The 26061-nt window shown below is 33.5% G+C and overlaps 3 protein-coding genes across 3 annotated transcripts in view; 1 reads left to right on the top strand and 2 right to left on the bottom strand.

The window, feature by feature from the left end:
- Window positions 1-13514, bottom strand: part of LOC107750298 (myb-binding protein 1A-like protein) — a 20528-nt gene extending 7014 nt beyond the window's left edge. The window contains exons 1-17 of the mRNA XM_016565617.1: window positions 13344-13514; window positions 12774-12848; window positions 12503-12610; window positions 11124-11317; window positions 10782-10783; window positions 10426-10589; window positions 9877-10166; window positions 8779-8889; window positions 8551-8676; window positions 7500-7694; window positions 7227-7335; window positions 5071-5158; window positions 4701-4864; window positions 3405-3524; window positions 3173-3301; window positions 2875-3048; window positions 1878-2035 (exon numbers count right to left, since the gene is read on the bottom strand). Coding sequence (XP_016421103.1) covers window positions 1878-2035; window positions 2875-3048; window positions 3173-3301; window positions 3405-3524; window positions 4701-4864; window positions 5071-5158; window positions 7227-7335; window positions 7500-7694; window positions 8551-8676; window positions 8779-8889; window positions 9877-10166; window positions 10426-10589; window positions 10782-10783; window positions 11124-11317; window positions 12503-12610; window positions 12774-12848; window positions 13344-13514 — 2378 coding nt within the window. The remainder of the gene's footprint in view (window positions 1-1877; window positions 2036-2874; window positions 3049-3172; window positions 3302-3404; window positions 3525-4700; window positions 4865-5070; window positions 5159-7226; window positions 7336-7499; window positions 7695-8550; window positions 8677-8778; window positions 8890-9876; window positions 10167-10425; window positions 10590-10781; window positions 10784-11123; window positions 11318-12502; window positions 12611-12773; window positions 12849-13343) is intronic.
- A 28-nt stretch (window positions 13515-13542) lies between these two features.
- LOC107750299 (E3 ubiquitin-protein ligase TRIM39-like) lies at window positions 13543-16300 on the top strand. The gene is made up of 7 exons (XM_016565618.1): window positions 13543-13555; window positions 13968-14407; window positions 14503-14589; window positions 14998-15231; window positions 15315-15453; window positions 15570-15596; window positions 15753-16300. Exons 1-7 carry the CDS (start codon window positions 13543-13545, stop codon window positions 16298-16300), a joined length of 1488 nt encoding a protein of 495 aa, XP_016421104.1.
- Window positions 16301-22029: 5729 nt separating this feature from the next.
- Window positions 22030-26061, bottom strand: part of LOC107750300 (fibroblast growth factor 10) — a 15610-nt gene continuing 11578 nt past the window's right edge. The window contains exon 4 of the mRNA XM_016565619.1: window positions 22030-22651. Within this exon, the coding sequence (XP_016421105.1) occupies window positions 22460-22651 (192 nt within the window). The 3' untranslated portion in view covers window positions 22030-22459. The remainder of the gene's footprint in view (window positions 22652-26061) is intronic.

The raw sequence follows: 26061 nt of genomic DNA on the forward strand, positions 1-26061 counted from the left end.
TCTCAATTATACTGTAATGTTGAATGGCTAGTCAATGGTTAAATATTAGGGGGGGGGAAATCCTAGAGACATCAGTAGTGTATGTAGTATTGGTATCAGTGATACTTGCCTTCAGTAATAAAAAAAGATGCCATTAAACAAATATTAAAAATATACTGTATTTATGTTGTTTCTACATTAATTTGAAGATTGAATGTGAAATTACTGCAATATAAAAGTATATTTAAAAACTTTAATGTTAAGTGGGAAAAAATGGGATTAATTAGTTAATTTATTTTAATCGATTGACAGCACTAGTTTTCAGTTTTCATTCAATAATAAATATTATATGAAAACCTAAATTAAGTAAATTTAAGTACTAAAAGAAACTCAAACTTAAATTAAAGCTATATATAAAAAAAAAAATAATAATTTTTAATTGACAATCACATTTACCAAAATTTAAATAAAAACTATAAAAAAAAATATAAAATAAAACCTAATTATAAATATTAATAAATACTTTAAAAGTATTTAAAGGACACTAAAATAGCACTGCTCACCTGAAGATGTCTGCGGCCTTGCGCAGGAAGTCCTGCTCCTGTTGGCTGGTTTCGGAGCTCATCCCATTCTCGATCACGCTGAGCAGCGGTTCCACCATCCCAAGAACCAGAGCGCTGCTTCCCTGTTTGCTCAAGAACATCTCCACCATGTCCAGTACCTGAAAACAACACATCAAATCACTTAAATCAGCCTCTGAGAGAGATATTTTAACTATACACTTTTCAACATCGACTAATCATTAATCAGTCTTAAGGAATCCCTGAATAATTAGACTGGTTTAAGATACACCTGACCGCAATCGGACATGTTTACAGAATATGTAAATGTTGGACAATTTTTAACACAAATAAACTGCTCAAAAAACTTTGCTAGATGCAACACAACTGCCAAAGTCATCCGTTTGACTGTATATGGTTGTAGCGACAGTTTTACTGTGCAAACAGCATGCAGTCAGAATAAATCATTAAATTATATACTAACAAGATTTTAAAGGGGTCATATGATGCTGCTAAAAAGAACATTATTTTGTGTATTTGGTGTAATGAAATGTGTTTATGCGGTTTAAAGTAAAAAAAACACATTATTTTCCACATACTGTACATATTCATCTATATTTAATTTAGAATTTAGAGTTTGATAACTTTATTCAATTTCTGTATATTTCCTATTTGCTGAAGGGCACAGGTAGCTAAACATGACATTTATTATAATGGGTTTATGTGAAGATTGTTTTAAGTTCACTTAAATTAGAAGTTATTTTTTTAAAGTCTAATAAATGTTAAAATTGATAGTTCTCAATTATACTGTAATGTTGAATGGCTAGTCAATGGTTAAATATTAGGGGGGGGGAAATCCTAGAGACATCAGTAGTGTATGTAGTATTGGTATCAGTGATACTTGCCTTCAGTAATAAAAAAAGATGCCATTAAACAAATATTAAAAATATACTGTATTTATGTTGTTTCTACATTAATTTGAAGATTGAATGTGAAATTACTGCAATATAAAAGTATATTTAAAAACTTTAATGTTAAGTGGGAAAAAATGGGATTAATTAGTTAATTTATTTTAATCGATTGACAGCACTAGTTTTCAGTTTTCATTCAATAATAAATATTATATGAAAACCTAAATTAAGTAAATTTAAGTACTAAAAGAAACTCAAACTTAAATTAAAGCTATATATAAAAAAAATAATAATAATTTTTAATTGACAATCACATTTACCAAAATTTAAATAAAAACTATAAAAAAAAATATAAAATAAAACCTAATTATAAATATTAATAAATACTTTAAAAGTATTTAAAGGACACTAAAATAGCACTGCTCACCTGAAGATGTCTGCGGCCTTGCGCAGGAAGTCCTGTTCCTGTTGGCTGGTTTCGGAGCTCATCCCGTTCTCGATCACGCTGAGCAGCGGTTCCACCATCCCAAGAACCAGAGCGCTGCTTCCCTGTTTGCTCAAGAACATCTCCACCATGTCCAGTACCTGAAAACAACACATCAAATCACTTAAATCAGCCTCTGAGAGAGATATTTTAACTATACACTTTTCAACATCGACTAATCATTAATCAGTCTTAAGGAATCCCTGAATAATTAGACTGGTTTAAGATACACCTGACCGCAATCGGACATGTTTACAGAATATGTAAATGTTGGACAATTTTTAACACAAATAAACTGCTCAAAAAACTTTGCTAGATGCAACACAACTGCCAAAGTCATCCGTTTGACTGTATATGGTTGTAGCGACAGTTTTACTGTGCAAACAGCATGCAGTCAGAATAAATCATTAAATTATATACTAACAAGATTTTAAAGGGGTCATATGATGCTGCTAAAAAGAACATTATTTTGTGTATTTGGTGTAATGAAATGTGTTTATGCGGTTTAAAGTAAAAAAAACACATTATTTTCCACATACTGTACATCTTGTAACTAACACTCTAGAAAGGAAAAAATGAAATCGCATCATATGACCCCTTTAAAATATAAATGAAAATATTTTATTTAATCAAATAATATTATTAAATAAATAATAAACAACAAATAAAAATAAAGAAATAATCTAGTTAAAATAAGTCTAAAAATAGTCGTTAACAATGATCAACGCAACCTCACTCATTTTAATGTAAAAGTAATAATATAAAATATTATAAGGTAATAGTAAAAATATTTGTAATAAATTTAAATTAAATTAAATTAATTTATTCTATATGAAAACAAACTTAAAACTTAGATAATAATAATTAGATAATAATAGATAAAAATAAGATAAAAACATATATTCATAAATGAGAAATAGCCCCATGGGCAAAGCCATACTTTAATCTTGAAGTCCCGCACGAGGACCTTTTCCTTGCGGAGTCTGTCCTTCTCATCTTTCTTGGCTTGGATCTTTTTCTTCTGCTCCAGAAAGAGAGCAGAAAGGCTTCCGTCCAGCTTCATCATGGCCACATCATCCAGTTCCTCTTCATCACTGCCATCCTCTTCAGTGGCCTAAACAAGAACAACAGAACATCTGCTACTATTGATTCACTCTTTGAGTTATCTGGAATGTTCACACAGGCATATTCTAGGTTACAACTGTGTATGCGGTGAAAATTCATTTACTCGTTCATACCAGAGCATTCTGACCCTGCAGAACCTTCATCAAATCCAAACGAAAGTTCTGATCCACCCCTTCTCCTTCCTCCATGGCTTCATCATCATCTTCAGAGGAAGAGGAGGAGGAATCAGAACCCTCTTCATCCTGATGAAATGAAAAAGAGAGAAGGGAAACATTTGAAATGTACAGAATTAGATATAAAATTATTCAGTTTGATGGCATAAATACTCATGATGGACAGTTTCACCTCCACATCATCATCCTCTTCTTCATCTCGCTCTTCCTCCTCTTTATGTTTTTTCTTTTTCTCCTTCTCATCAGTCACCATAACACCACTTTCATCCTCATCCTTGTTTGGGTCTAGAACCTAAAAATCAATCAAAACAAGACCCTATTTACTTTCTTAATAAATTATCTGTGTCTTATACAGCACAAATAATCATTATGTACATTAATAATGTGCATTATTTAAAAAAAAATAAAAAATGTTCATAGCATTAACAAAATGTAATTACTGTCTCTCATTTAATCACAGCCATGTGGACGGGGAAAATGTAGAATTTACCAATAATATCACCAATCAGCCTAACACCCACTATTCAATCAAATCCTCATGAAATAAAGCCCACCCTAAATGATTTCCTCCAGAATATGTGACCTTGGACCACAAAACCAGTCATAAGGGTCAATTTTTCGAAATTGAGATTTATACATCATCTGAAAGCTGAATAAATACGTTTTCCATTGATGTATGGTTTGTTAGGACAATATTTGGCCGAGATACAACTATTTGAAAATCTGGACTCTGAGGGTGCAAAAAAATCAAAATATTGAGAAAATCACCTTTAAAGTTGTCCAAATGAAGTTCTTAGCGATGCATATTACTAATCAAAAATTAAGTTTTGATATATTTACAGTAGGAAATTTACAAAATATCTTCATGGAACATGATCTTTACTTAATATCCTAATGATTTTTGGCATAAAAGAAAAATCGATAATTTTGACCCATACAATGTATTTTTGGCTATTGCTACAAATATCCCCCAGCGACTTAAGACTGGTTTTGTGGTCCAGGGTCACATATGCAGTTTCACTCAGAAACACATCACATTATGGAAGCTAAATGCATTGTGGGTAAAACTGAACGTGTACAATTATGTCTGTTTATAACAAATATGAAGAGGCAGCTTAATCGGTAACTTACAATTTAAACTTAAATTGGAGGACAGTATAAAAATATGTGTTTTCACAAATTGAAAAAGCTAAAATAAAATATAAATATTAGATTAAAAGCTTAAAAAGGGTAAACATTTGATATTTAACCTTGGCAACTAACTAAAACAAATTAAGTTTGAGTTGAACAACTAAAACTAAAATAAATATAAATTAATGTGAAAAAGAAATATTTTGAAAATGTACATTTACTAAAACAAACTAAAATTAAAATAAAAAATAAAAATAGAAGCTAATTCAACATTAATATCATAACAGCATGTAAACAACACTAAAATAGCACTGTTAATTAGTCAGCAGTCTCTTACGTTCAGGATGGAGCTGAGAGCTTCTTGGGTGAGGTGAGGACAGATACGGCTAAACACAGCTTTACACACACCACGAGTGAGTCGACTGGGCTGAGACAGGAGCGACAGCAGGATCTCAACAACCACCTCCACCCAGAGCGGCTCCTCATCAGAGCCCTTTCCATCTGCAACACACACACATGCACGCACACACACGCGCACACACACACGCACGCACACAGACACACACGTACGCAGGCACACACGCACGCACACACGCAGGCACACACACACACCATTAGTGCATAATCAAGCAAGAATAAAGCACTACATCAAAAACAGAAGTCAAAAACATTAAATCCATTAATTGCACTGGACCACTCCAACTTACTCGCTTTCTTCTTCTTTAATTTCTTAGCCTGAGCTTTCTCCATGCAGGTCCGCAAATCATTCAACAGCTCCAAACTTTCTTCTGGAGCCTGGAGTGAGAAAAACATGTATGTCAAGATCACAAAATAAAGGCAGTAAAACAGTCTTTAGCACATTCTGAAATTATTTCATCAATCATATTTAATCAATTTTATTTTGAATAGCAATGTAAAGCACATGATTTTTTCTTGTACTTAATTTCCAACAACCATTTTCAAATAGCAAAAATGAACAGGCATTAAAACAAAGACCTTCTCACACACAACAAGGGTAAAATATTGAAAAAATATATATAAATGCACAAACAAATAAAAAAAGTGGCTGCAAAAATTATTTAAATATTTCACGCTGGAGTTCACCAATTTCTTTTTATTTAATTTTTTTTTTTTATTATTGTTTTTTTTTTTTACCTTTATTTGTATAGCGCTTTATAAAATACTGGCTGTGTCAAACCAGCTTTACGGTGTCCAACAGAAAAAAAAATTTAAATAAAAAATTTATAATAATTAATAATAAATATATTATTCCATTAGATTTGTTTTTTATCTTCTTAAAAAAAGTATGTGTCAATGTCTGATAATCTACATTTGTTTAATTTATGCATTTGATTGATGCTTTTATCCAAAGCAATTTACATTGCATTCAAGGTACACATTTTATCGGTTCATGCAAACCCCAGGAATCAAACCCATAACCTTGGCATTTCTAGCACCATGCTACACATTATGAGCTACAGGAATGCTGATGCTGAACTGATAATCGTGATGAAGTGACAAGTCATTTTATTTCTGCTTTTTGACAAAAGAATTAAAAAACATTAGACTACATAAAAACATTATGAATGTTTTAATGCAGCATTTGAGCACAGATACAGAAACTTGCTTTGCTATTTTGTTATCTAACGCAGGGTTTCCCAAACTGGGGTTCATAAGTCGATGGAAAGCTAATAATTAAATCATAAACGTAAAATTAAAATAAATAATTTTAAAATAAAGAATATTATTTTAAAGGCACAATATGTAAGATTTTCGTAATAAAATATCCAAAAACCACTTGCACATTGTTATATTTAATTTCATGCAGTTGTGCACTTACGTTATCCCAAAAGTTCCCAAGGATTTGTAAATCCAGTGAAATTCCAATTTTAAATAATGGCTCGTCCCGGTTCATTGTCGCCTATCAATTACGTAATATCCACGCTATCGGTTTCCTCTTGTAGAAACTATGGCAACACATGTGGACTAAAATGCTGCTGCAGTTAAACTAAATCCATTACGGCAGTCGCGAATAAAATTAAAATGAAATGAAAAGTGTTGACTGCAGCATTACATTTTAGATCTGCTCAATGTTGCACCATGTATCTTTTTCCGCGTTTTTACAGTGTTGCGCGTTATAACCAATCACACACAAGTCTGTTGAGTTTAGGAACGCAGCGGCCAATCAGAAGCGTTTAGATGAGTCATCGCTGAAACACCGGAGATTTGTTTAGTGCGCGCGCTTGCTGAGTGTATTCTCTCATCATAAACAACAAAGTGCAGATGTACGTATGATGTAAGTGGGAGATTAATTCATCAAACCGTGTATAGACAGCTTTACTGATTATAAGGGAGTTATTTGAGAGTGCTTAAACTCGCGCTAGACTGAAGACAGGCATACTGTTCTTTGACAATGTAACGTTAAACGTTCTTTGCTCGCTTTCTCTATATAATTTATTCGCTGTTTGAAAACCTTTGGAAGGTACAGGTAATAAAAAAAAAATTTATTCATTACATCCGTGAACATGAATCGGACATCTCTGGATGGTGAAAACGACACTTTTGTTATTGTTTTGAAAATGCGACCTCTAGCGCCAAACACTTACATATTGTGCCTTTAAATCCAAACGTTACACTTACTACAAAAGATAATCTAGAAACAAAGAAAATGCATAAAAATAATTTCTCCATTTACCTGCATGTCATGTGACCACTGACAAACATCAGAGAACAGTGAACTTGGGGGTATGCAGTTAAATTATTGAAATATTAACTTAAAATCTCAGGAGGTTCAGTTGACAAAAAAGTTTGGGAATCTTTGATCTAATGTTACAGACATTTATCAAGCCATGAAGAATCAAACCTTGAACATCTGAATGCCAACGAGAAGGAAGAGGTGCTGGAACGCCGAGTGTTCAGGTGAAGAAGGCTTCTTTGCTTTTTTCCTCAAGGCCTCCACTGTTTCCAGCATACTAAACACACACAACACAAAATCACCGAAGGCATTTCAGCTGCAGTCCATCTACCTCACTTTATTCGTTTACATTTCAAAGGTCATAAAGTAGAAAACAGCCTTTTCTTGTTCTTCAATGTGTTATGACTGAGATCATGAGTAGTGTCTTGCAGGATGCGTCACCTGTCCCAGACACGTCTCTGCTCTGGACTGAGGGTCTGAACGCTCTGGACGTGTTTGCTCTGGTTGAGCAGCGTGGTGGCGTACTGGACCACACAGTAGATCCACATGCTTCCATCAGCTTTAACACCCAGAATCCTCCTCTCCGCCTCAGCAGAATCTCCTAACACAGCCATTGTGTTCAGGCCTTGCAGAAGACTGGAGGAGATGAAGTAGATACTTAATTTAACTCTATATTTATAATTAATACCTTAATTTAAAGGGATAGTTCACCCAAAAATGAAAATGTGATGTTTATCTGCTTACCCCCAGGGCATCCAAGATGTAGGTGACTTTGTTTCTTCAGTAGAACACAAACCGTTGCAGTCTGTCAGTCTTATAATGGAAGTGAATGGGAATCACGGCTTTGAGAGTCAAAAAAACATACACAAACAAAACCAAATTAAACCCTGCGGCTCGTGACGATACATTGATGTGTAAAGACACGAAACGATCAGTCTGTGCAAGAAACTGAACAGTATTTATATCGTTTTTTACCTCTGATGCACTGCAATGTCTGAACTGTCCCGAGCGCGTCCTCGACAGATGGCGCGTGATGCGTCTTCTTGCTTTACAGTGGATCGCAGACTTATAAGTGCATTACCACCACCTATCTCTCAAATGCACCCTGATCGTTTCGTGTCTTTACACATCAATGTATCGTCACGAGCCGCAGGGTTTAATTTGGTTTTGTTTGTGTATGTTTTTTTGACTCTCAAAGCCGTGATTCCCATTCACTTCCATTATAAGACTGACAGACTGCAACGGTTTGTGTTCTACTGAAGAAACAAAGTCACCTACATCTTGGATGTCCTGGGGGTAAGCAGATAAACATCACATTTTCATTTTTGGGTGAACTATCCCTTTAACTTGTTTCATTCAATATAAACTGTCTGTTGCATCCATTAGCATTTACATTTTATAAAAATATTTTTTTTTTTTTAAATGCTCTTTATTATGACTGATTAAATCTTTTTATTTAATTTACAAAATTTTACTGAAAAGTTTTATTCACCCGTAGAAGGCTGAAGAGATGCTGGCTCGTGTTTGTTGATCGATGGGCACTGAGAGAGCCTGCGTCGTCTCAGGGATTTCTGGGGTGGGTTTCTTCACATCAAAGAAAGCGTGGAAGAAAATAAACCTACAGAAGAAAGATAAAGCATCGCAATACCATCGATTCATATCAGAGGAGTTGCCACAGGAGTCATGTAGAGACCATTAGTGAGATCTCAAGATGAGTTACCGAGCCATTTTCATGACGAGATCCTCCCGTTTCTTAATCTGATGGTTTTCCACAATGAACGTGAGGCGTAGAATGATCCATTTACGAAACCTGGCAACACAGCTGTCACTCCTACAGCAAGAAATAAATCAGAATAAATATGAAGTTTGCATGAGAGGAAACTGCCTGGAGATGAAAATAAAAAACATTTATACAAAGAATTGTTAATTACTAATCAAATTACAAATGGGTATTAATCTTGTTAATCTTTAATATTAATTAATTGCATCATATCATATTTATCATATATATGTTGTATTAAATATTTGTATATATAATATAAAAAATATTTAATACAAAATATTTTCATAAAAAAAGATTTGTACTATAGATTGATTTATAAAAATACTTCATAACATTGTTAATTCACATATTATTATTATTATTATTAATATTACATCTAATTATTATAATGAAAGTATAAATGAATGGATAAATATTCTATTTATTGTATATAATTAATAATATGAATCCTTATATTTATATTACATTTGTGATATTTTGATAATTTTGATATATCGTGCAGCCCTAATGTATATATTAGACTTGTGCCGGTATTCGGTAATGCGATATATCACGGTAATGAATATGCAATATCCCTAATATATATAAATATATATCTACATACATACAATAATAATAACTAATTATGTAAATGTATAAAATTACTCTATTTATTGTATATAATAATTTATAGATTTATATAAAAAATAATATAATATAAAAATAAAATATGAATGCTATTATTCTTATAATTATTACTACTACTACTAATATTTATTATTAATGTATAAATTCATATGTAAATATTATTAATGTTATTACTGTATTTATTGTACACAATTATGGATTGTTTATTATATTTACATAATCATAATTTAAATGTATATATACATATTGTTTTTATTATTATTACTATTAACATATGGTTTTACTAACAAGATCACTTAGACAAGATCTGCCTTGTCAAAGTGTAATACTTTTCTTCTTTTTTTTTTACTTCTCTATTCTTAATTATTTTTAAACAGTCAATTCTTGGAAAGCACAGTGTGGACTCACTCTACTTCAGTCTCCTGGTTTCCTTTCTGTCTGCGGGTGCTGAAGTCCAGGCATTTCTCCAGCTGGGGCTTGCAGAAGCCCTCCATCAACCACTCCACGTACTTCTGCAGCGCAGACAGATCCATGTGCTCCAGATCCTTCCAGCAGGACGGGACCACAGGGTAGCCCTGGTTAGTGAGCTGAGTGAAGCCGAGCGCCACGACGAGCTGTTTGTTAGCGTCAACGCAGCCCCGCATGAACTCACTCACGTACTTCTCCATTTCTGGAGCAAACTTGAATCGGTCTGCCAGCTGAAGGGAGAGACGCATGATAAACATACAGTATTATGGCACAGGCTGTATTCAGAATGCAGTACTAGCTCATTGCACATGTATATACATGCATAAATACACTAGTATGCAACTCAGATGTCAAATTCTCTCACTACTTTTAATTCTAGTGATCTTTTACTACATAATTAAATGGCGTTTACATTTGTGTTAAATAAACAATTTTTTCAACTAAAAAACATCACGTGAAACATACACATCACCAAATATAAAGACAGACCTGTGCGGACAGCATGTGTTGACCGTAGTGTGTCATCACATCAGCGGACAGCACAAACTCAAGCTGAGCGACTGACAGCAGCGGCAGAGACGCTCCCAACAACCGGAAACTCAAATAACTGATAAATAAAGAGAGAGAAAAGGATGTGTTTTGGTCATCATATTCTAACGGGTATTGAAACAATTCTTAATATTGAGATCAGTAAAAATGTACCCATGATTCTATTTTAAATTGCATGGATTTCTCTAGGCATATTTATTTATATCTAGGCATATAATATATATATATATATATATATTATATAAAGAATTGATAAAACAATGAAGCACAAAAAAATAAAATCACGTTTTTAACACCACTTATAAAACAACATTTTCAAATGAAATCAACACAATAAATATGCAACTAAAAAATAAATAAAATAAATCATACTAACAAGAGCATGTTTTAACCTACCATGTGTAAAACGACATTTTGCTCTTTCGAATAAAATCAACAAAAAATAAGCAAATAAGTAAAATAATAAATATTGATTTATTATAATAAATAATTATAGAATTACATTATTTCATATACAATTTATTACATTATAAATTCATTTTTAATAAACCATTTTAAAAATCTAAAATGTAAAATATATAATTAATTATATAAGTAAATAGACTTTAAATTAAAATCATTTAAAAGTCAGACACACTTACTTCGGCATGTTCTCTTTAGTAATGACTGCTGTGGTTCCCAATAGTTTCTTGAGTTTTTTGGGTTTGAGCACAGAGGGGAACTTCTGCAGGGCCACTAGGAGGAGCTCAAGCTGCTCGGGAGTGTTGAGGGCAGAGGTCAGGTCAGACTGCAGGGCGCTCAGGAGCACCTCTTCAAACACCTCCTTCGATGTCTATGCAACAAACACAATGCAAACTAAACATTATAGAAACGAGAGACAGTAAAAGATCATCAACACAACTGAGAGTTTATCTGAATCCCCAAATGGCTCCAGTCTTCAGTGTCACATGATCCTTCAGAAATCATTCAAATATGCTGATCTGCTGCTCAAGAAACATTTCTTTCTATTATTACTAATGGTGAAAACAGCCGTGCTGCTTAATATTTTATGGAAGCCACGATACAGTATCATTCAAAGGATCCTGGGAAAAATTTTCAACATTGACAATAATGAGATCCATTCATAAAAAACTGAGCACTGATAATAATTGATAATAATAATTCAGCACCAAATTGAAAGAAAATAAAATGATTTCTGAAGGATCATGTGACACTGAAGACTGGAGTAATGATGCTGAAAATTCAGCTTTGCATCACAGAAATAAATTACATTTTAAAATATATTCAAATAGAAAACAGTTATTTTAATTTGTAATAATATTTCACAATATTACTGTTTTTACCGTATTTATGGTCAAATAAATGGTAATTAATTACTCAAAACTTTTGACTGATAGTGTACAAATAAAATACAATACAGTACATTATAATATAATATAATACAATATAACAGTTATTATTATTAATACTACGTTAATTAATATATGTGACCCTGGAGCACAAAACCAGTCTTAAGTCGCTGGGGGATATTTGTAGCAATAGCCAAAAATACATTGTATGGGTCAAAATTATTGATTTTTCTTTTATGCCAAAAATCATTAGGATATTAAGTAAAGATCATGTTCCATAAAGATATTTAGTAAATTTCCTACCGTAAATATATCAAAACTTAATTTTTGATTAGTAATATGCATTGCTAAGAACTTCATTTGGACAACTTTAAAGGTGATTTTCTCAATATTTTGATTTTTTTTGCACCCTCAGATTCCAGATTTTCAAATAGTTGTATCTCGACCAAATATTGTCCTAACAAACCATACATCAATAGAAATCTTATTTACGCAGCTTTCAGATGATGTATAAATCTCAATTTCGAAAAATTTACCCTTATGACTGGTTTTGTGTTCCAGGGTCACATATAGATATCATTGTTATACATATTAGGGCACTTCTACAAACACTTCATTCAATGTCTATACAACAAAAATTAGGAGGGAAATAATACAATAACAATGACCTCTGACAGGATGTCGACCATGGTTTTTCTGGGCAGGTCTCTCAGGTGTTCTCTGTAATGGGACAGACTCTGCAGGAGCCGCACACACTCCAACATGACCTGCGGCTCCTGAGGAATGAGAGACAGGAAAAGATCATCAACACAAATCAGAGTTTATCTGAATCCCAGATTGCATCCCAAATGATATGCAAGATAATTAGTGTTTCCAAAATCTATTTCCAGTGATTTTTGCCCATATAAAAGCAACAACGCAACACTACGATTCTCTGACCTTATGCAGACGTGTGGACTGAGACAGGGCGAGCACGGCGAAGAAATTCCCAAACGCTGCATTTCTGATGAATTTCTGTCAAATTTTTTTATTTTAATATACATTAAAATATAATTTATTGCTGAGATCAAAGCTTAATTTTCCGCATCATCAATAGAAATATTTTGCAACAATATACACTACCGTTCAAAAGTTTGGGGTCAGTTATTTTTTTCTTTTTTTTTGAAAGAAATAATGCTTTTTATTCAGTAAGGATGTGTTAAATTGATTTAAAAAAAAAGTGATAGTAAAGACTTACATTGTTATAAAATATTTCTATTTTCAATAAATGCTTTTTTTTTTTTTTTTTACTTTTTAATCATCAAAAAATCCTGAAAAAAAAGTCTCACAGATTAGTGTTTACATCAACAACCAAAGCCGAATGGATCCACTATTCAGTTAATGACAGCTTATTAAATCGGGTGATAAAACAGCACTGACCACAATAACAACCAACTCCGGCAGAGAACAATATTGCGAATATCAACAGCGATCGGCCAATATTAAATGATCAGAGCTGACACTCCATACCTTCTCACTCTGCTTCAAGTGTTCGATTAAATCCTCTATCGCTTTGAGGCGGATTTCTCGCTCGGGCTTCGCGATGTCCCAGAAGTAATCCAGGAACTGTCGGTTCTGTTTGAGGATGCCTTTAGCATCGGTGACTTTGGGTCTCACGGTGCTGACCTCGATCTCTCCCATGTTTGTCTGCATCACTGAAAGCATGAGAATGTGGCGCACACGTGGGGGAATCGCTTCCTGGATTACTTCCGCCCTGTAATTTCAAAATAAAAGTCTCAACCCATGAACTGAACTGCAGACGTTTTACCAAAGTACCTTTCAAGGAAATTCCTGTATTAAATGAACATTAATTAATTTACCAGGGTGTTTGTTTATTTATTGAGTCGTTCAAAGACCCCAGTGGAAACATCTGATACTTACAGGTAAGTGATAGAAATAGAAGAGAGATTGTCCTGAACTGTTTCTAATGGAGTGACCTGGTTTACGGTTTATGTCAAAATAGAATAAGTTGAACAGAACCAGGTTTAAGCATGTCATCTACTTTGGTTGTCTATTAGACTGAAATGGTATTAGAGTTGTATTAATTTGTCGTTTGATTGGTTGATAATCATGTTTAGCGTTTCTGTTATTTAGTCAATAAGTGCTGGGACAACAGCCAGACCTGCAGCTGTCCTTACTGTAAAGAAACATTCAGCCAAAGACCCGATCTCAAGATTAATACCACACTGCGAGAGCTCGTAGGTCACTATAAGAAGAAAACACCTGAGAAAAAACCTGAAGTTCTGTGTGACATCTGCGAGGAAAGAAAGCTCAAAGCCCTAAAGTCGTGTGTGGTGTGTCAGAGCTCTTACTGTGAAACTCATCTGGAGCGTCATTTGAGAGTGGCAGCTTTAAAGAAACACAAACTGATGGAGCCTGTGAGTAATCTGGAGGACTATATATGTCAGACACATGAGAGACCTCTGGAGCTGTTCTGTAGAGACGATCAGACATGTGTGTGTCTGATGTGTCATGTGACAGACCACAAGAACCACAAGACTGTTCCTCTAGAAGAGGAGAGTGAAGAGAAGAAGGTAGAAGTTACTAACAAAACTGCTTTTAAAGGTCTCATATCATGAAGAATCTCATTTGTAAATCTCTGTTATGATAAATGTGTCTGTGTCTGTAGACTCAACTGATAAAGACACAGAAAGACGTGCAGCAGATGATCCAGGAGCGAATCGAGAAGATTGAAGACATCCAACACTCAGCAGAAGTTAGAAAAGTGAGTTTAAAATAACTGAATTAAACTTATATAAGTATTTATTATACATCATTTAGTTCCGGTCCTCCAAGAGTCCACAGAGAGTTACAGTGACTCAATCTGCAGGTTACATTGTTATACCAATAGGTGGCGACAAGTGACTGACTTGTCCGTGAGTCACGGAATTTGATTCATTTGTTCGAACGATTCGTTCAAAAACACTGATTCATTCAGGAACTAATCTCTACTAAGTTATTCAGTATTAATATCTGGTTTACTGAATTGTTGTTTAAAAACAATAAAAAATACACTTCAGTTGAGAGGTTAAAAAAATAATAATACTGAAGTATGAGCAATAGTAACACTGATTCCTGTCTTAGCAAACACCACTGATCATTTGTTGACTGACTGGTTGAGCAGAGAAACACAGAGGAGGAGAAAGCAGCCCGTGTTGAGCTCTTCACTGATCTCATCCGCTCCATTGAGAGATGCCAGACTGAACAGCTGGAGATGATGGAGGAGCAGCAGAAAGCAGCAGAGAAACAGGAGAAAGAGCTCATGGAAGAGCTGGAGAAGGAGATCAGTGAGCTAAAGATGAGAAACACTGAGCTGGAGCGGCTCTCACACACTGAAGATCACCTCCACCTGCTACAGGTCAGTCAGCATCTCTCTGATCAATGACAAAGCAGTGTATAACACTCCTCATGTTGAAGGATTCCTCCTCTCTCCTGCTGTAGATTTACTCATCCCTCTGCAGCCCTAGAAACAGCAGGAACTGGCCTGAGATCAGTATGAAGACTCATGTGAGTCTGGAGACTCTGAGGAGAGCTCTGACTCAACTGCAGCACACTCTAGATGAGAAACTCACAAAAACTGGTACGTCAATATCAAATACACCATTACAGATACATATGTTTATTATCTTTTAAGATCAGTAATGAAGAACGAGACTCAAAGATCTTATGATGTTTTATTGTTGTGCGTCTCTACAGAGCTGAAGAGGATGCAGCAGTATGCAGGTACAGTGAGCTCTCTGCACTACACTAGTTTACATTCACATACTCACAGCTTCATTACTGCACTACCATCTGATTAAAACTATTAAATATTAAAAACATCAACATCACAGAATCTTTGTGTTGTGAACTTGTGATTCATGTTCTCTGTTTTCTCAGTGGATGTGACTCTGGATCCTGATACAGCTCTTCCAAACCTCATCCTGTCTGATGATGGAAAACAAGTGAGACTTGGAGACGTTAGACAGAACCTCCCAGACAATCCAAAGAGATTTGATAATTGTATATATGTCCTGGGAAAGGAGGGATTCTCCTCAGGGAGATTTTATTTTGAGGTGCAGGTGAAGGGAAATACTGATTGGGATTTAGGAGTGGTCAGAGAATCCATTAACAGGAAGGGAGAGATCACACTGAGTCCCAGGAATGGATACTGGACTGTGGTCCTGAGGAATGGTTATGAATATGAAGCCTTTGCTGGTCCCTCTGTCGCTCTGTCTCTGAGAGTGAAGCCGCAGCGGGTCGGTGTGTTTGTGAATTATGAGGAGGGTCTGGTCTCCTTTTATGATGTGGAGTCCAGCTCTCATATCTACTCTTACACTGGTCAGTCTTTCACTGACAAACTCTATCCAATTTTAAGCCCAGGATTAAACAATGAAGGTCAAGACTCAGCGCCACTGATCATCACACCTGTCAATTACAGTAAATGAATTTACACCACTAAAATAAAATACTAGATCAAAATAATACTTTTTGTTAAAAGAAAAAAGAAAAAGAAAGCTTAAAATATTTTTGTGCTTCTACACAGACAGCGCAAGAACACAGAACTGAGTTCTCTTTTGAGTCTTCTTGCGCTTGAACGAACAAATACACCTTGCCAGTTTAAACATGCAAGCACAAAAAGCTTAATTCAGCACCTACAGTGTTCTGTGCGCACAACTCGCACGCAGATCGCCGAGTCTCACAGCCCTTGAACAACAAATTGAGTTTTTCCATTTTTTGCACTTGAACGGACTAATACACACAAAATTGTGTCAAAATACCTGTCTTGGTAAATATCCTCGAAAAACTGTTGGTTATGTCTTAAGTGAAGGTAAACAGTTGAGAAAGAAATCGGATGTCTCATTATATTGGATGCATTGTCTCTTAAAGTGACCTCGCCTAATTTACTGGCTGCTGTCGGTGTCCTTAAAGGGGTCATATGATGCGATTTCATTTTTTCCTTTCTCTTTGGAGTGTTACCAAGAAAATAAAAGAGAGAAAATCACTCACTGCTCTTGACTAAATTACTTTGTAGTTTTATCAAGAATTAATCTATATTTAAATTATACATTGAAGACTATGCAATGCTATTTTACATTTGATTATTCGGTTTCTGTACCTGAACACCTACAAACTTGAAAAAACCTAAACATTTTTTAAATTTGTATCTTTGTTCTATTTATTTATTTGTGCTATTTACACGATTTCAAACATGCAGGGTCCACAAGTACAACCTACACCGGGGCCCCGCAAAACCCAGCTACGGCTCTTACTTGAATAAAGCACGCAAATGGATTGCTTTAAAACTAAGTGAATTTAAAAAAACACTTTTTAGTTTCAACAACTAATTCATTTTTAAGATAAAAACACTAGGTGTGTATTCCAAACAACTCATTTAAGTTGAGCTAACTAATGTAGCATTTACTGCAACTTGGAATTTATCAGTTGTATTTACTTGAACAGTGGTCTAATTTACTTGTTAAAAGCATGCAAACTGATTCCCTTTAAAAAAAAAAAGTATTACTCTAGTAAATTAAGTACTTCAGTCATCCAGCTAGTACATTGTAATAGCACACATGCATAACGTAACCAGCAAAGAGACTACCACTGAATCAACAACTTCATTTTAAATAAAGCAGTATCGTCTTAAAGTATACTCATCCTCAACCTAATTTTAGGTTACTCACGTAACCCCGGTTCTCTGATAACACGAGTGAGGTATCTCACTATGGGAATCGCCTTGGGCGTGACCAATCCTGGAAGCACCAATTACACCACGTCTGTCAGTTGACAGACCAATCACGACAGTGATGCGGGAGTCCCGCCTCCCTATATATATATCACTGCTTAACAGTTCCTACCTCATTCACCGCATATCTCTTCCCCGTGCTGCTGTAAGGAGGGAAGTGTGGTGAGATACCTCACTCATGTTATCAGAGAACCGGGGTTAGGTGAGTAACCTAAAGTTCTCTTTCAAACATTCGTTCGGTATCTCACTATGGGATATAGACAACTCCCATATTGCAGATATGCTGTCTGAAGCAGGCATGTCAACCAACTCAGTGATGTGTGATAGCATAAGAATGAAAACCCTCCACTATTTACAGAATAGAACTGGGACATGTGAAAAAAAAAATATTAAAGGGGTCATATGATGCGATTTCAATTTTTCCTTTCTCTTTGGAGTGTTACAAGCTCTTGGTGCATAAAGAAGATCTGTAAAGTTGCAAAGACTAAAGTCTCAAATCCAAAGAGATATTCTTTATAAAAGTTAAGAGTCAACCACGCCTACCTAAAACGGCTCGTTCTAACACACCCCACATACCTACGTCACTATCTGGGAAGAGTTGCATAACGCCGCCCAAATAGTGACGTAGGTAGAAACAATAATGTACAGTATGTGGAAAATAATGTGTTTTTTTAACCTTAAACCACATAAACACATTTCATTACACCAAATACACCAAATACTGTTCTTTTTTAGCAACATCATATGACCCCTTTAAGACAAATTATTTTTTAATGGATTTCAAGAAACCTCAAGGAACCCAGACCACCTCAAGACCAGGTGCATGAAAACAGCAGTCACTGTGAAAGAATGGCATCCTCTACTGGAGACTTTTGGAAATTACTTGTCTATACATGTATTATTGCAAGACTAAAATATAGAGAGAACTCAGAATGATCGTTAAATGTATGTGTTTATGAATCGGTTCCTTTAAATTACATTTTAACTTTACTTAGTTACCTCAAATCACTTTAACTTAATCTGTTTCTCCCATTCATGGTAATATGAATCAACAGTCCTGGTATAATCTTGGGCTTATACACCAAATCTAATTAATAAAGGTTAATAAACTTCATTCTTTGTTTAATTACTTATAATTTTTGAAAATTCTGTTATAAAAATATATTATTTAAAAAATTACCCCAACTGCATATCTTGAAAACAAAGCTGTTCTTGTGTATATAAATTGTATTATCCATTTTATGTAATATAACCCATATAACTTACTATTTTATTTTTGTTTCTGTTAGTTCATTCATTTGTATACTATGAATGTGCTGTTGTCAGTCTGTAATGACAATCTCATGGACAAGTGACTTTTTGTTTAAACAAAAGTTTGAATGTAATAATATTATAAATAACATGTCAAATTAAAGTAAAATAAATAAAATAATTTTTAAAAACTCAAACAATTATAATTTATTTATATAAAATAATTCTGTCTAAATCTGCCTTGTTCTATATAAATCTAAATAATCTGTAGTAATACTACTACTAATAATATTATTATTATTATTATTATTATTAATGCATAGGATGTTATATATTTTAGTCCATATATAAATATATATTTTATATATATATATATATATATATATATATATATATAAAATATATATTTATATATGGACTAAAATATATAACATCCTATGCATTAATAATAATAATAATAATAATAATATTATTAGTAGTAGTAGTAGTAGTAGTAGCCAAAGTGTGAAGTATATAACCAAACTGTCATTTGTGGATAAATTACCTAAAAAATGTGTGTCAGAATCGACCCCTCCAAACAAGCACTCATTAGAAAACTTGCCTCAAGTCTTTTTCTGCTTGTTTCTTAAAGCTGGATCACATTATTTGAATGAGCGCCTTCTGCTCCCTAAGTTTTCTAGAACTATTTAGATAACAGATAGCAGGATTTAGTTCCCGTTACTTAATGTTTTTTGTCTGAGTGTAAAGGAAATGGAACAACTATTATTATTACAAGTGGATGCAAAAGGTGTGAAACTAAACAAATGATTTGAAGGAGTCAGTGAGCGAGTGGAAAAGTTAATGAGGGAAATTGTTTGTATGTTTAATTTAGTTTTATGTGAGTTTGGGAGGGTGTAAGCCGAACCTCTCTTTCAGCTCACAATCATTTTAGGCTTTTAACCAAACAACATCCAGGTTGTGGGAAGTTCATATTGTTCCAATAAAATTATTTTTACCATTAATGGATCAATTATTATAGTAACACTGACTAACTAGCCTAACTAACAACTCAATTAATCAATCAATCAATCTCATTGCTGTATAAAATTTAAATGTAAGGTACTTATAGACTGCAGTGTTATTGTAGTATTATTTATTATAGTTTTTCCATCAATATTTTGAATTAGCTTTTATTTTATATATATTTTATTTTCATTTAATTGGAAAGTTAAGTAATTTTGTTATGTGCTTTTTGTATTTTTTATTTTGTAATTTTGTGTGTGTTTTAAAATCACTACTAAAGCCCCGTTCACACCAAGAACGATAACTATAAAGATAACTATAAAGATAACGATATTAGCGTCCACACCAGCGAAAGATATCGTCTGTTTATTCTAAGCGCACGCGCGTCTGCCGCTTTAAATTCTCGAGCTCGTTACAGCAGGATGGATTCTGATTGGCTCTCAATTTTTTTATCGTTCATCAGCTGGAAAAAAATCGTTTTGAATGCCTCAAGTCTTTTTCTGCTTGTTTCTTAAAGCTGGATCACATTATTTGAATGAGCGCCTTCTGCTCCCTAAGTTTTCTAGAACTATTTAGATAACAGATAGCAGGATTTAGTTCCCGTTACTTAATGTTTTTTGTCTGAGTGTAAAGGAAATGGAACAACTATTATTATTACAAGTGGATGCAAAAGGTGTGAAACTAAACAAATTATTTGAAGGAGTCAGTGAGCGAGTGGAAAAGTTAATGAGGGAAATTGTTTGTATGTTTAATTTAGTTTTATGTGAGTTTGGGAGGGTGTAAGCCGAACCTCTCTTTCAGCTCACAATCATTTTAGGCTTTTAACCAAACAACATCCAGGTTGTGGGAAGTTCATATTGTTCCAATAAAATTATTTTTACCATTAATGGATCAATTATTATAGTAACACTGACTAACTAGCCTAACTAACAACTCAATTAATCAATCAATCAATCTCATTGCTGTATAAAATTTAAATGTAAGGTACTTATAGACTGCAGTGTTATTGTAGTATTATTTATTATAGTTTTTCCATCAATATTTTGAATTAGCTTTTATTTTATATATATTTTATTTTCATTTAATTGGAAAGTTAAGTAATTTTGTTATGTGCTTTTTGTATTTTTTATTTTGTAATTTTGTGTGTGTTTTAAAATCACTACTAAAGCCCCGTTCACACCAAGAACGATAACTATAAAGATAACTATAAAGATAACGATATTAGCGTCCACACCAGCGAAAGATATCGTCTGTTTATTCTAAGCGCACGCGCGTCTGCCGCTTTAAATTCTCGAGCTCGTTACAGCAGGATGGATTCTGATTGGCTCTCAATTTTTTTATCGTTCATCAGCTGGAAAAAAATCGTTTTGAATGTGATTCCAACGATATCGTTTCTCTTCGTCTTTATCGTTATAGTTGTGGTGTGGACTGTGCTATTCTTTAATATTGAGAACGATTTTTAGAACTATATCTTTATCGTTATCTTTATAGTTATCGTCCTTGGTGTGAACGGGCCTTTTGATTTAATGAATTTATTTATTTTTTTATTTCAGGTTCAGTTTTTTGTTATATTTAGTTAGTAATTTCAATGATTCAACTTAAACTTATTTCAGTTAGTTGCCAATGCAACATTTCTAATTCTAGTTTAAGTTTTTCATCTAATATTTAGATTGTATTATATTTCAGCTTTATTTCAATTAACAAATTTTTTAAAATAGTTTTAGTTTTTATTATTGATAACAATAACCTTGTTAGACTGTAATATTTCTGCCTTTAATCTATGATGTAAACTATTTCAAAAAAAAAAAAAAAAGCTCTTGTATTACAGTAATTCTGAAATACTTGCATTAATGAGAGTCTAATGAGAATCACAAATAAGAATAATGGAATTACAAAAAAAGTATAAATATATAGTATGAATTTCAGATGCATTATGGTAATGAGACATGCTTATTTATCATGAAAGTAATGTTGCAATGCAAAGAATTTTATTTTTTTTGATTTTGGGTTGACCTGAACATTTTGTGAGATTCACCTTCAGTTCTGCTTCTCGTGAACATAAAACACATCACAAGCTGCTCTGCAGGAGGATAACAAAATAGATTTTATTTCACAGGAATTAGAGGTTATCCATTTTATATGCTTTTAATATGTTTTTTTTAGAGTATTTTATTTAAATACAATACAAATAAATAATTTAATTATTTCAAAGCAGTCCAAAACAGTTTTCAGAAGATATAAATTTCCCATATACATCCCCACTATCTCTTTCTCCTCAGAGCCGCTCCTACAAGATCTTCATGTCCATTAGAAAGAAATGAAAGCAGACGTTCTTAAGCACATGATCCTATTAAAGAGAAAACTCTTGCACACATAATCCATCATTTTAGATTACTGGAATGATGCACAATGGAAATGAAAGCCTGCATTCACGAATGTTTACCACTTAATATCAACTGGCATGGGGATAAGTTTCATCTAGGGCCATGAACCAAAGAGCAAACACTGAACCGTCTGAAAGGAGCGCAGCCGCTACAGAGAGTCACGTGTGGACAAAGTCTTTATCACCGAGCTCTCTCCGTCCCGTCAGCATTATGAACAAAAGTCACACCAGTATGGGTAAGAAGTGTGTAGCTGTGTTCTTCCTGCGGGTTTTTCTCCCGCGCAGAGGCCTTCCATGAGCACTCAGACCTACAAACATCTGGCGCTTCTTGTTCCTCCACTCCGCGGATGCGTATGTGTTATACCCGTTCTCCTCGATGCGCTCCTTCAGACGGCAGTTTATACCATAGTTTCTCTGAAATGCGTGAAACAAAGAGTTATTACATTTCTGAACACCCAGTCATGCTGGTTTTTGAAACATAGCAGCAGTTTTCTGCTGGTCTAAGGTGGTTTGTCAGCTCTAACCAGATCTAAATATACTGGCAATCCATCTGATTAATCATCTAGACCTGCATGAACCGGCTATTGACCATAAATGTGACCCTGGACCACAAAACCAGTCATACGGGTCAATTTTTTTGAAATTTTATACATCAAGCTGAATAAATAAGCTTTCCATTGATGTATGGTTTGTTAGGACAATATTTGGCCGAGATACAACTATTTGAAAAATCTGGAATCTGAGGGTGCAAAAAAAAATCTAAATATTGAGAAAATCACCTTTAAAGTTGTCCAAATGAAGTTCTTAGCGATGCATATTACTAATCAAAAATGAAGTTTTGATATATTTACAGTAGGAAATTTACAAAATATCTTTATGGAACATGATCTTTACTTAATATCCTAATGATTTTTGGCATTAAAGAAAAATCAATCATTTTGACCCATACAATGTATTTTTGGTTATTGCTACAAACATACCCCAGCGATTTAAGACTGCTTTTGTGCTCCAGGTTCACATATTGTAATCTTGGACCAGCTAGAAACCATTTAAATGGAATCACTTGTTGCTTTGACACAATGTTAAAAGTAATGCATATATTGTACTGGATGTTCAAATAAGTAAGCTATCTATATGTTTTCCCTCAAAAGAAGTGTAAACACAATGACCGTGTAAGAATCCCAAGTACAGCAACACTGTCTCAACCAATGACAAGAGAGTGGGGCGGGGCTATGTTTTTGTCTGACCAGTGATAATATACAGTGCTGCATAAATTACATAGCTAAAAAAGTGGTTTTCACATTTTTTTGGTGATTTCTTTGTGGGACACCTAAAATATAAGCTATATATTTCTGTGTATAAAGACAAGTCCTATTTATACTGTGAAAAATCACAATAATGTAAATATGTGAAAAAAATATTATCTTTATATTAAGTAAGAAAAATAAAAACTACAAACGAATAGCAGAACAAAACTGTAATAATGTCAAACTGGTGAACTTTTCCTTTATTTATTTGTTTGTCTATTTTTATTTTTTTCAACAGCACCCCCTTATTAATCAATCAATCAATCAATCAATCATGTTAATGTTTATCTTATCTTATCAGCACCCCCTTGTGGCCCCCTACAGATCCCTATAATCCCATTTGAAAACCCCTGGATAAAATTGTTCAGTCATATCTTGATTTTTATGAATGGTTTAAGGCAGGGGTGCCCAAACTCGGTCCTGGAGGGCCGGTGTCCTGCAGAGTTTAGCTCCAACCCCAGCGGTTGCGGGTGTGAACCCTGCGGCTGGACTTGCGGGGGTTTGCTGCGGCTGCCCTTTGATCAGCACAAACCTTTGATCTATCATGACAGCTAAAGTCACCACTCAAAACAGTTCTGCTGCCCCCCGGCGAAGAGGAAGATGCACTTGATGCTTCCTCTGTGCAGCTACTCAGGGATCTGTGTTTGTATTTCTCTCGAAATCACTCCTGTTCACTGTGGCTGATTTGATAGAGTCTGTGTGGCATTAGGTAAGGTTAAATGTGTGTATGCATGTGTTTATATGTGATACTGTACATCAGTGAGTGCATCACTATAAGTCAATATTTGTGTTTTTCATAATTATCAGTATCATCATCATCAAAACTTTTTTAAGGACACACTTGGTCCAAACAAAGACACAATAATAACATACAAATACACACACCAGGACAAAATCCACATCCACAAAATCCACATATGAAATAAAAAAATATATATTATTGAATTAATGATTAATGATACATATAATAATTTATAATATTTAATATATAATATTCAGCACACTATTCTGTACACTGTACAATATTTAAAATGCATTCATACACACATATAAATAAATTGTTACTTAAAATAAAAAATACAAAAATAACAAATCAAAACAAAAATGAAAAATTGTAAAAACTATATAGTAAAAAAAAAAAAAAAAAAAGCAGCAAAAGCACAACTAAATTACTAAAACTAACTAAAATTAAAATATTCTGTACACTGTACAATATTTAAAATGCATTCATACACGCATATAAATAAATTGTTACTTAAAATAAAAAATACAAAAATAACAAATCAAAACAAAAATGAAAAATTGTAAAAACTATATAGTAAAAAAAAAAAAAAAAAAAGCAGCAAAAGCACAACTAAATTATTTGAACAATTAATAATAGTTAAATTTTAATTTAATTGTAATTAATGAATACTTTTTATTGTAGTTTCAGTTCAGATTTAGCTAGCAATCCTCAGAGCAACATCTTGAAACCATGGCAGTGACTTTTGCGTGTGCAAAAAACCCTCACATTTTCTACAGCAAATCATCAAAATTGTCCAGTTGTGCTACAAAAACTCAACAATGAATAGCATTTCTGTGGAACAAAACAAACGTGTGCATGGGTGTGTTTGTGTGCGGAGATCAGAGGTCAAATTACAGTTTTGGCTGACCTTTGCTCACCTGCACATTTTAATTCAGCTCCTAAAACATAGAACACACACTAAAACTAACTAAAATTAAAATCAATATGGAAAATATAAAAATAAAAAATAATTCAAAATAACAAATCCAAAAACTAGTACACACACACACACACATACAGAAAATTTATCATTTTTATTCAAACACTGTCATGCATATACATACATATATATATATATATTTGCATGACACGTACACACACACACACACATTTATATTTTATTATAACTGTTCATTATATTAATTAAAATTATATAATGTCATATTGCCATAACTTAAAGATAATCAGTTGGCCAAATTTTCTCTAAATGGAAAATATAAAAATAAAACATAATTCAAAATAACAAATCCAAAACACACACACACACACATACAGAAAATGTATAATTTTTATTCAAACACTGTCATGCATATACATACATATATATATATTTGCATGACACGTACACACACACACACACATTTATATTTTATTATAACTGTTCATTATATTATATGAAATTATATAATGTCATATTGCCATAACTTAAAGATAATCAGTTGGCCAAATTTTCTCTAATTATCTCCAATACATCTGAATGTGTATATATATATATCCATATATAAAGATATAGATATATTTCTATATATAAAGATAGATATTAAATCCATTTGTGATTATTTTCCCCCAATTCAAACCTCTTTTTCAATAACATAAGATAATATCTGTACTCTATCAGCCAACATTATGTGTGAATGTGAGTGAGCGAATGTGTGTGCAGGTAGTGTGTGAACTCATCTATCCATGTACGTGTGTGTGTGTGTGTGTGTGTGCGTGCGTGCGTGTGTGTGTGT

Source organism: Sinocyclocheilus rhinocerous, unplaced genomic scaffold (genome assembly GCF_001515625.1).
Source record: "Sinocyclocheilus rhinocerous isolate Xijiao unplaced genomic scaffold, SAMN03320098_v1.1 scaffold181, whole genome shotgun sequence".
NCBI lineage: Eukaryota > Metazoa > Chordata > Actinopteri > Cypriniformes > Cyprinidae > Sinocyclocheilus > Sinocyclocheilus rhinocerous.

Bases quoted from the DNA above. Each gene is read 5' to 3' on its own strand.
- LOC107750299 (XM_016565618.1), top strand. The intron at 14,590-14,997 runs GTTAGAAAAGTG...CTGGTTGAGCAG, and splicing joins ACATCCAACACTCAGCAGAA to AGAAACACAGAGGAGGAGAA. The intron at 15,232-15,314 runs GTCAGTCAGCAT...CTCCTGCTGTAG, and splicing joins ATCACCTCCACCTGCTACAG to ATTTACTCATCCCTCTGCAG.